The sequence below is a fragment of the Euprymna scolopes genome, chromosome 27 (genome assembly GCF_053919585.1).
Source record: "Euprymna scolopes isolate OS-2025 chromosome 27, ASM5391958v1, whole genome shotgun sequence".
NCBI classification, from domain to species: Eukaryota; Metazoa; Mollusca; class Cephalopoda; order Sepiida; family Sepiolidae; genus Euprymna; species Euprymna scolopes.
The window spans coordinates 84,372,749-84,384,965 of NC_136508.1; the positions used below are offsets into that span (position 1 = coordinate 84,372,749).

General features: G+C 32.9%; 1 protein-coding gene across 1 annotated transcript in view; it reads right to left on the minus strand.

Annotated features, from left to right (window-relative positions):
• The window catches only part of LOC145248953 (uncharacterized), a 58,040-nt gene that overhangs the window by 19,609 nt on the left and 26,214 nt on the right, over window positions 1–12,217 (minus strand). The window contains exon 2 of the mRNA XM_080110754.1: window positions 11,587–11,784. Within this exon, the coding sequence (XP_079966880.1) occupies window positions 11,587–11,784 (198 nt within the window). The remainder of the gene's footprint in view (window positions 1–11,586; window positions 11,785–12,217) is intronic.

A 12,217-nucleotide genomic window follows, 5' to 3' on the forward strand; every position in this document is an offset into this window, starting at 1 on the left:
CAATTTATAGGTCACCTTTTCTAGACCCTTCCCAAATTCGTGGGTGAGCAGTGTATCCCTAGAAAAGGTTGCTCAGCCGCCAGATCATCCACCGAAGTTGCTTCCACCCTGTAAGCGATTTAGTCGACGATGTTAGATAAATCACTGGCCGACTATGTGCAGATTTGCAGCTATGCACTTCTAGCCCGCTAACCTATGCACGTCGCCACTCACCTATCGCCATAGGACTTTATTTTTCTTCGAAAGATATCTGCACATAACGATCGCGGCACAACATGCTTGTGCTACGCATATTGTACCCTCTCGCACCCTACCACTGGTTGCACAGTGACCAACTGAAATAGTGAGATGACTGAGCAGTGGCATAGTGTGCATGTTTTATTATCACGGAGTTTTAACCTCTCCGGCAGCTGGACATGTACACACACATACACATAAGCAAGCAAACATACATATGTATATATATATCCCTAGTTCTCACAATATAGTAACCATCCAGAACTTGAGAGGGAGGCTAACAGGTACTACACCTTGCCGAAGGGTGACCTGAAACTATGCAAGGCAGAAGCGTTCATCTCCCTGAGGTAGTAGGTATACCCGCATACCCAATATATTATCTTTAATATATATATGTTTATTTTTGAAATATTGTTAATTTCAATGTATACCGTTTTCATTTAACGGGTTGAGACTAATGATAAAAACTGAATCACCGTTAATTTCGAGTAAAGCTATAGAGTATCTATTTTATAGGTGCTGATCATATATAGTACAAAATTTTGTTGAAATTCAAAGACTTACATTTTTTCTTTTATGTAACTCTTGTTTATTTCATCGTGGATCTCTTCATTACACCTGTTTCGTTAATGAGATGACAATTTTATGTTTTCAGAAAAAAATTCTTTTTCATCAACTCATCAGATATGATTTCCACCGATGTTACCAAAAAAAAAAAAAGTTAATTTTGTACATGATAAACCTGGTGCGTTCGTTTGGCCAAAAGAAATTCCATCCTCACCTTGTTACAGGTCGACCATCTTGAGTACCGTACAAACCAAAATTCTTGTTTGAAACCTTATTTTCGTATTTTTTAATTTTTTGTTTTAGTCTTAATTTCAGTTTTTTCTATTATTTATTCTTTCCCATGTTTTTATAACTTTTATTACTACATTTATGCGTATTTATTCTAATATTCATTTTGTTTGGTTTCGAATTATTATTGATTAGTTAATTCCTTTGTTTTAAAGGGAGGCCACTTTCATGGAATATATTTTTATTACTAGAGTTACTTCCCTTACATCGTTTTCGTTACCTTTATTATACCATTTAGTTTTTATTCATGTTTCTCATTTAATTGTTTCTGTCTTTTTCATTTTATCTATTTTTAATAACAATTATCCAGTTTTTTCATTATGTCCCATTATGTTGTTCTATTTATTTTACATTATTCTTACATGGTCGATTGATCTATGTTTTTTTAAGTTACTCGCCCTACATTTCCGTTTATGTTGTTGTTTTTAGTCTGGTCTAAAAAAATTGAAATTAAGTATCGATTTCTGTCGTGAATTACATCTTGTCGTCTGTTTAATAATTTTTCTTCTGATATTAGTATATGGTACGCTTCTAGTATGCAAAGGTTGCATCTTTTTGATTTGCTTGGTTTATATTTTTGCGTTCTACCTACTATGGACCATCTTAATTTATATTATGTTTTATTTTTCTTTAATTCCTTAACTCATACTGCTAGTTTTTTTCTTGTTATTTTCGTTATTGCTATTGGTTCTGTGGTGTCTTCATTATAGTGATTGTCTCTATTATTGTTATAATCTCTTCTATTGTTTATTTTTATCTACATTATTGTTGTTTTCGTTACTTGTAGTGTTATTTTCTTTCTCAGTATCTTGCTTAAACGATGTTAGGTGATTACGATATCTGTCCTTAAAGAAAGTTGTTGGGTTTTTTAAACGATGATACTGTTAACGTCTCCACCGTGAAGATCTTTTTTCTTAGAAAATCGCTTTTATTTTGATTTGAACGTAGCAAATAATTAAAAAAAAAATTTTTTAACAGTAATCTACGGATATGCATGTTTCGGGGCCTTACCCCTCTTCAGGGCAGTTTGACTGTTTCTAGGAATCGTACCCCATTTCTTATGTATTAACAGTCCGGCAACTAATCTATTACGCTATGAAGTCATAGACAATTTTATTGTTTATTTTTATAACTTATATATTTATCGTAGATTTGTCATTGATTTTTTTAAACGATGATATGGCTAACAGCGTCTCCACCTTGAAGGCCTTGTTTTCTTAGAAAATTGCCCTTATTTTTATTTAGACACAATATATATATATATATATATATATATATATATATATATATATATATATACTAGCTGTACCGCCCGGCTTTGCTCGGGCCCTATGTACTGTTCATAAGGTTATGTGCATATGTATATATTAAAAAATGTGAATATGTAAAGTAATGCCTTTCTTTATAGTAGTCTTTCTTAACTCTCATAGAGAAAAGAAGGACAGACATTTTTACTTATATAGATATACTAACATTTCAGCCTGGCGTTGCCCGGGTGTTTGGAGGTGTATGTTGAGCAATAAAAAAGGGGGTCAATTTTCTAAACTTTGACCCCTATTATGATCCCTTAAAATTTATTACTTTGGGCTCAAATCAAGTTATTAAGGTAGATCCATGTCCAAGGAACCTATATCTAAAATTTCAAGTGTTTAGACCCCAAATTGTCGGAGGAGTTTGGTAGAGTTCTCAAAGTTCAAATCGTTGAACTTTGACCTCTTAGCAGACAAATTTCTGGCCGAAAACCGATCACATCGATTTTCCCAAATCTCAGTACCCTGTATATCAAATTTCGAGTCTGTAGACTAAAGATTGACAGTTATTGCGTAGGGAAATGTACACAGACAGACAGACAGACAGACAGACACACAGACAGACACACGGACACACAGATACACAGATTCACAGACACGTTCACTTTTATAGGTATATAGATAATATTTATTTTTTAAAACAATAATCTACGGGCATGCATGTTTCGGGACCTTACCCCTCTTCAGCGTAGCTTGACTGTTTCTAGGAATAAAAATAAGGGCGATTTTCTAAAAAAACAGGATCTTCAAGGTGGAGACGCTAAATTAACCGCATCATCGTTTAAAAAATCAACAACAGATCTAGTAAAATGTATAAGCGATTAAAATAAGATATGGCTTCAGAGCGTATTGGATTAGACGCCAGACTGTTAATACATAATGTTTCGGTGCTTTACCCCTTTTCAGCGGAGCTTGAATGTTTCTAGGAATCAAATCTCGGAACTTATGTATTACAGTCCGGCGTCTAATCCAATACGTTATGAAGCCATATTTTATGCTTATCGCTTATATATTTTACTAGATTTGTTGTTGATTTTGATATATAATACAATATGACTAAGACATTAGGAAATTTTAAAAAATATGCAAAATTCAAACAATGTTTATTTATGAAAAATAATGTCTTTTAATTTTTAGCTTTGCATATTTGTGCGCTTTCCAAAACATTATTCATGACAGATTGCAGAATTTCTCTCTATATATATTTAAAGATACCACGTTAATAGACATAAAAGAATTTACGCATTTTCGGAAAGTCTTTCTTTTATTGGTCACTAGCGGGGGTACCCAGCATTGCCTGGGTGTTTGGAGGTGTGTGTGTAGGGGGGATAAAGAACTTCTTAAAAAAACGGACCCCCCCAAAAAAAACAACCAACGAACGTAAAACTTTTTTCAAAAATCGGGAAAACAAACCCCCTCCTCCCAAAAAAGAACGGCGTTGCCCGCGTGTTTGGAGGTGTATATGTAAGGGGGAGGGGCAAAAATAATAATAACCCTGTTTAAACTTTAAAAAAGAAATCAGAAGAACAAAACAAATAAAACAGCGAACGAACGTAAAACTTCTTTAAAACAATCGCATAAAAAAAACAAAAAAAACAAAAAGGGAGAAAAAAAAACCAGCGAAAAAAAAAAATGGTATAAATAACCTCGTTTTGAATATTAAATGTTTAAAAATCGAGAAAATAAGTATATCTGATGACTGGGATTGAACCTAAAATCTTTAGATAACCCATCGCGCTATAGACGCGTGGATGAAAGTAGATCGGTTTTTATAACATTCAATACGAATTCAATGTACAACGTCTTTTGCGCGTAATGACGCATGCGTAAAGCCATCTTGTCATGAAGATACCATTTTTTTACCCCTCCTTGTAAAAAAGAGAGCCATTAAGGATGAAGGAATGAATGTTTTTGTCCAATTTTTCGATATTTGTCGTCCAAGATGTGGAGCTTCAAAATGATACCTAACTTGTGAAAATCCGTCGCCTCTGTCGAAAGTTTTTGCGAGACATACAAACACACACACATTTTCGCTTTTATATATATAGAGACTAGCGGGGGTACCCGGCGTTGCCCGGGTGTTTGGAGGTGTGTGTTGGTGGGGGTAGATTAAAACAACCCTATAAAAAAAACGTTGGCCGGTTGTTTGCAGGTGTAAAAGAAAAAAAATAGTTTTAGTATAAAGGTAGGCTTGAACCCCGAACGTTTGACGCGGAGGTGGAAAGGAAATAGGGAGAAAAACCCTGCAACATAACCATCTCGACCACGGGAACAGATGAATTGATAAATGTGTTAAGTTGACGTTTATAAACCGAAATTAGCAGGTGCGACAACGTCAAGTTGCGGAAGCCAGTTTCTGTTTTCCCCGCTACGCGATCAAACAATAAAAAAACACACACAAAAAAACTAACGTAAGGCAAAGGAACGATGAAAACAGAAAACGAACACGTTAAAAATGGCTTAAATAAGCCTGTTTCGATATTAAAATTTAAAAAATCAGTGGGTACCCGGGTGTTTTTGGGTGTCGCTAAGAATAAGCGAAGTAAAAAATTAAAAAAAAAGCAGAAAAATGAACGTTACGTGAAAAATGGCTTAAATAACACTGGTTCAATATTTAAATTTAAAAAATCGAAAAAAGAAAATCTCACACCACGATTCGAACCCAAACTGTTTCGATAATGAACCAAGGCCTTAACCAACTGAGCTAACGCGACGTACATAAAACATGTTCGGTTTTTCAACTATTTAAAGTAAATCAGGTCACGACGTCATCTGACGCATGCGTAGAATCGGTCATTGTCACAAGAGGACCGTTTTTGTTGACCCCCCTCTGTCAAAAATTGTCGATTTCGGAGTGAAAAAGTTAACGTTTTTGGCCAATCTTTCGATATTTTTCGAGCAAAGGATGGAGCTTCGATGTGATACCGAATTTTTGAATTTTCGTCGCGTCTGTCAAAAATTTTTATCAGACATCCAAACATACACATATACATACATACATACATACATACATACATTTTCGCTTTTATATATATAGATAACATTGCGTAGAATTGTTTCAGTCTCCGGGTTGGTATATAAGAATATAACCGTTCATCAAATTTGCACAACTTGGGCTTCGTCAGCGTGTTGAAAAACAATATTTCAAAAGTTTCACGGCTCGGTTAATACAGCGGGTATTTGTGGTTTTTATTAACAACATATGTATAAAGTTTCAAGCGTGTTTTATCTGCATTTTTAGATTGACTACACATGCTTTGCAGTAATCACTCGAATCAATAGTAGTTGATTGCCAGTTCGTTTCTATCAATTCTATATGACTTTTCTTTTCTTTTATTTCTCTACTTCCGGTTGTTCGCAGCAAGTGTTTTTATAATTCAGGTTATTATTTTCTATTGATAATTTTTCAAGCTTTGATTTGATTAATACTTTTCATAGATGCGTATGATTATTTCTAGAAAATTTGCCGAAAATGAGTAAATACGTGTATGTCTATCTCTGTTAACGTGATAGATATTTATATTTACTTTCTGCCCACCTCAGCAAGATGTGGCACAAGGTCAGAAAGTATGAAGTTCCAGCTGGCTCCCCTAAACGAGGGTAACTCTGGCCTAGTAAACATTGCCAGTGCATTCCCATCAGCATTCACCGGTAAGGGCGCTTTAGACAACAAAAAATAAACTTACCTCACCCGAAAATCAGGTGGCAAGATCTGGAAGAGTGAACCTCCTTAGTAATATCCAGGCTGCATGACTTCTTTTGGTGCAACTTATTTGAAAATACATCATTTGAAATCAAAATTAAAAATTCTGCAAGAATTTTCTTCTCAAAATATAAGTTAAATTTACGTCTACAAAAATGTCGAGGAACGGTAAGAAACTTAATAATATTCTCAAGTTTCTTATTTTCTTCGACTATTTAGTAAATGTGAAGTCAGTATCCTTAAGCGATTGTTCCTAGTGTCATAATTATTGGATTAATTTTTTAACAAATTGTTTCCAATCATTAAATGAGTTACACTATTCTGTTTTCTCCTAAAGGTGTTTAACGACATATTCCGCACATGTAACCAACCTGGTCGGTTTATTCATACTGAAAGAGATTTATTTACTCTTGCCGATATGGAGAAGCTTTATCGGAGGATGTTCTATTTACTCAAAAGACATACAAATGTTAATAAAATAAAACTATTGCATAGCTATACAGTAAATATTGCCGTGGAAAATAACAAAAAAGAACATTATATCTTTTTAAAATTACCCATATTATAAACTTAATTTATTATACTATGTAGATAAACAATCTAATCACACGCACTCTATAATTAAATCTATTCTTTTTAGTATATTTCACCGGATTTTTCTATTATCGACGAATAAAATATCTTCATTGATAACGATAACATTTTTAACAATGCTTATAGCAATTCGGAGTTCGCGGGTAGGAATAGATTTAGGAAAGATAAAAGTACCCCAGGGAGAAATACAAAATAATACAAATAATACAAATCCCCAAGAGAAATACAAACTTAATGTCCAGCAATAAATTATCCCACCATTGTTTTCTGTTTTTTGGACTACTAGCCACGCGATTATGAGTTATAATTATGAATTATAATTCATAATTATAATTTTGATTAATTTATTCCATAGGTTATACTTTATTACTTGCGACAGACTTACCTAAATTTAAGCATTATTTCTTCAATGACGAGGGATTTTGAATTAATTTCGTACTCATCTGTGTTTGCTATTAAAATAATCTAGGAATGTGCGTAAAATTAACATCTTTCGATTTTCATTCCGAAATTTGTTGTAAATGTTATAACTATTTGTAAAAATATATATTACAAAGCTATATTTAAGTATTCGCAGCAATTTGAAACTTATCCGCATGCGTGATCATACTATTTCATTATAATCCGAATTTAACTTTAACTATATAAAATTTGTTTTATACCACACACACACACACACACACACACACACACACACACACACACATATATATATATATATATATATATATATATATATATATTCCCGACACAGTGTTTCATGGTAAACAACTGATGATCCCTTCAAGAACATTGGTACTATTGTTTATTCATGTAAGCAAAACGCTTCAGCGATGCAGAAAATTAATAAAATATAATTTTCCAACGAAGGATATTTCTTCTTTTTTTTTTAATAGTTTTAACGGTTTTAAAGAAACTTCCAAGATATATATATATATATATATATATATATATATATATATATATATATATATATATATATATATATATATATATATATATATGTATATATATATATATATATATATATATATATATATATATATATATATATATGAAATGCAGAAATTCTTCATCCATACGTATCTAGTTTAATGATACGAAGAAATTCTACCTGCATGTCTTTCGCCGCCTCATTTTCTCAAGTTGTCTGATTAATGTTCTAATTTCGGTTCTAAACTGTCTGATGAATTTGTCATGTTTGTTTTGGATTCTAGTGCTTTTGGTTCGCTCCGAAATCATCATCAGGGGTTGTCTATCCAGCAAAAACAGTAGAGTTATTAAATGTTTTGATAGAATATTTGGCGGGATAGTTTAAGCTAATTGTAGTATTAGTAATAGTAGTATTCTTATGAGATTAATAGTAGTATTAATAGAGCGATAGTATTATTACATGCATTTTATAAACATTTACTGGATTGAATATTAACATACATAATTTCATCTATGGCTAGTTTTTTTGTTTTCATGTGTAAGGCTTCGATTATTTGTAATTTTTGTTTGTGTTCTTTTTCGTATTATAATACAGTGATGTTCTCAACAAAATTTCTTTGGAATTTATATGAAAGGAAGAAATGTTTACTTTTTAGGTATTGAACTAATTAACTGATACCGAAAGAGTTCATAGTCAAACGTCTCGATAGAGTTGCAACAAACCTACGCATATGTTTCCGTTGTTGGAACACATAATCTTCCAAAGAACATTTAAGTTTGCCGTCGAGGACGAAGAACTGTTAACGATTCGACGTTTTCAACTTACTATAGAAAATACTGATGGGGGTGTCATTTTTTTAAATTTATTCATCAAGGTCCTAAAATGTTTTCGTCTAATTTGTAATTGTTACGCATATGATTACGTTTTTATAGTGTTGCATATGGTTGTTTATTTTATAGAGAATTAGTTTTATTGCTAGTTAGGTTGAAATTCTTGGTGAAATGCCTAATATGTTTGTGATGTGATTAAGAAATCATTGTTGATGAGAATTTATTTAATATTTTTATGCTCATCATACAAATAGTTTGGGCAGAAGAGATTGTTTTAGCACGATAAAATTTTGATAGTCCCGTTTTTCTATCGGAAAGAACACTCACGTTTGTAGTTACATATACACTAGGTATACTTAAAAGATTTTATGCTTGGCGTAGAGAAATCGTTAGTTTAAGTGTCTATTAAGTAATCTCGAAAAGGGAATTTTATTGATTTTGTTTAATGTATGTATAAATTTGAAAACGTGTGTTTTAAAAGTCGCGAATATATTTAATGGATATCAATATATCGTTGACATCTTGTAATTAAATTTCGGATCTATTAATGAGGTCAACTATTATATTTTCACGGTCTCACATATAGAAATTGCTGAACGAGAGATTCAAAACTAAAAATGGTATCGTCTCGATAATAACAGAATGGAAGTTCGGTTATGCAAGCTAAAAGAATTTTACCTAGTTGATTTTGTCCGAGTTGATTTTGAAGAAGGGTTTATTGATATTTTAATCGATATTGTTTAATATTATATCGATTGTTTCTTTTACAGCTACAAGCTTTTGTATATCCAGTAAAGCAAGGAGTTTGTCGTTAGATTTTTAAATTTAAACTGTGTCAATCGCTTAATTGCAGATTAGTAAAATATCAATATTTCATTGAATATACGTCATACAAAAATGAAAATTGTATCATTAAATGACTGTTTCAAGTTTAGTTATTTCCCGAAATTTTATTCAAATCCATACAATATTCACGAAGTTATGACATTTTATTAATTATCAAGTTATTTATACCGTCCATCGCTTTATTGCAAGTCTTTTAAAATGCCAAAAAAGGGTCGATTAACGGTTATCGAAAAGGAAAGGATTGTTGCTGAACTCGCAGAAGGATTGTTCATCAATAATTTAGCTAAGGAGCCGGAAAGGGAGCCAAGAAATTTGGATTCATTCGTGAACAACCCCAACACCAAATCTAGAAAGGATAAGGGTACCAGGAGAAACCTTTCAAATCGTGATATTCGGAAAATTCGTAGGGAAGTAAACCGAAACCCAAACAGCACCAGTGCTTCCATTTTTGCAAGAGCTGGAATCGTTCCAAGATCCAAACAGGCCCGATGTTGAATAAGATTGCAAGGAACATCAAAACTATTCCAAGGCCTTCCTTGAGCAAACAACATCGGGAAAAACGAAAGGCTTGGGCACAGAATTACATGAAAATGGATTTCAAACGTGTCCTATTTACAGATGAGATCTGTGCTACTCTTGACGGTCCGGATGGATAAGCCAAAGTTTGGAAATCGAACAGAACTCCAACCCCATACACAGTTCATCGCAAACGAGGAGGTGGAGTTATGTCTGAGTACCCTTTATGTAAAATTTCAAATTGTTTAGACCCAAAGTTTGGAACTCGAACGGAACTCCAATCTCTTTCAGAGTTCATCGCCGACGAGGAGGTGGAGTCATCATCTTTTTGGATAAACATTTGTCACCATGGCTAGATGACCTACCAATGTCATGTCACTTTCAGATGATTTTTATGCATGACAATGCACCATCCCATTCAGTTAGGGCGACTGCATCCTTCCTTGAAGCTATGGGATTCTTTGGAGAAACTCTCATGACCTAACCAACGTGTTCTCCAGACCTTAACTTCATTGAATATCTCTGGTCAGTATTAAAAAGAGGAGTTTATGAAGGAGGAGAGCAATTTACCTCAAAGGATGCCATAACTCCTTTTTGAAATCAAACAATTGACTTCCCCGGAGGACAAAAAGTTGTTTTAAGTTAAAACAAAATGGTGGATATGTCGATAAATAATTCATTTATTTGAGGCTTAGCACCTAGGATGTGATTTTTTTCATTATTCTTTGACAGAAAAATATAATAAAAAAATAAAGCTCGCATGATAAAACATTGTACTTTTGCCCTAAAACAACATTTTAAGACACTTGTAATAAAGCGATGGACAGTGGAAATTCTACGATAAAGAATAAAATGTCATAACTTCGTGAATATCGCATGAATTCGAATCAAAGTTTTGGAAAATAACTAACCTTAAAGCAGTTGTTTGATGATATAATGTTCATTTTGTTATGGCGTATATTTAATGAAATATTGATATTTTACTAATATGCAATAAAGCGATTGACACAGTTTATTAGGGTTTGTATTAGTTCGTTATTTTTCTTACAGAGGAATTAGGGTTTATCAAGACCCGAAGGCCACTCGAGGATAAGATTTAATAGATTTATCAGATGGATCGTGAGACAACATTGTGATGCTTGGTAATGGAGGAAAGTTGGGAGAATTTGATTATTTAAGAGGACGGCTCAACAAGGACTTGTTTACATTGAACTTGAAAATGACCACGTTGTAGTCAGCTGGGAAGCAGTTCTGCAGTATTATGTTCAACGCACGGGCATTTATAGAAAAGAAACTTGTTTATGAATTTTTTGTTTAGTTTTGATACTGTATCAGTTTGGAATATATAAGGTAATCATATCATAATCATATCGTAATCACATCATAATCTTAATTAATATTTTTGTAAGTTACCGGTGTGATTACTTATGAAATTATAAGACGAAGATAAAATTTGGCTAAAGTATTTTTACTTTTTCATATATACGTATCGTCGATAATTTGAAGTAGTTTTGTGTTATTGTAGTCTGCATTTTTCTTGCAGTAATTAACTTGTTATATTTTTATTCAAGAAATCTGGAGGGATTCTTGTTTATTTATAAAATTGTTTCTTTCATTAAGGATATTTTCTGATTTAGAAAAATAATCAGATTTATGTAGTATAACATTAATATTTTTAAAGAAAATTTTCCGTAACAAAAAATATTAGAAAATGAAGGGGACGTCTCCGAATATTCAGTCACCAAATGTCTCCCTGCTTACCTTGTGTTATTTCTTTGGCGACATATTCACGCTCTTCTGGCGTCTCCATAAAGACAATGTGTAGACCAGCGTCTTCGCACTTCCTCTTTGCTGCATTGTAAGGCAGCATCTTTTTGTTGCCGTAACCATAGTAACAGGTTTGCGTTTTTTTATTGAGGAATGTCCGCTCGGCATCTTTCATCGAAGAACACTTCACAACTGTGAATAAATGAAAATGTAAAAAATCGAAAATCAAAATGTATGGATTATAAGTGCAGTTGTAAAGGACGAGTTTAACACAACACTTTAGATGATGACATTCGAACCCACACTTTTAAAACACAATAGAAAACATGTATTTTTCATTTGAATTGGTCCTTTTGGCTAGGAGTATAATATTCGTTCTAATGCAGCACTTTATCTTTCCTGCCAGTGAAATCTTGACTTTGTCCCAAAGCAGAGTGCCTCTTTTTATATGACCGAATTCTCTGCACATTAATGGTACATTAATGCATATAGAAAACTGGCAGATGTCTAATGACAAAAATATTTGGCTAAGAAAAGAGACCATACAGAATGTTGGTTGCTGTTTAGAAACAAAGTAAACAACCATTATAAGTAAAGGTACATGGCAAGACCGCAAGGCACTTGG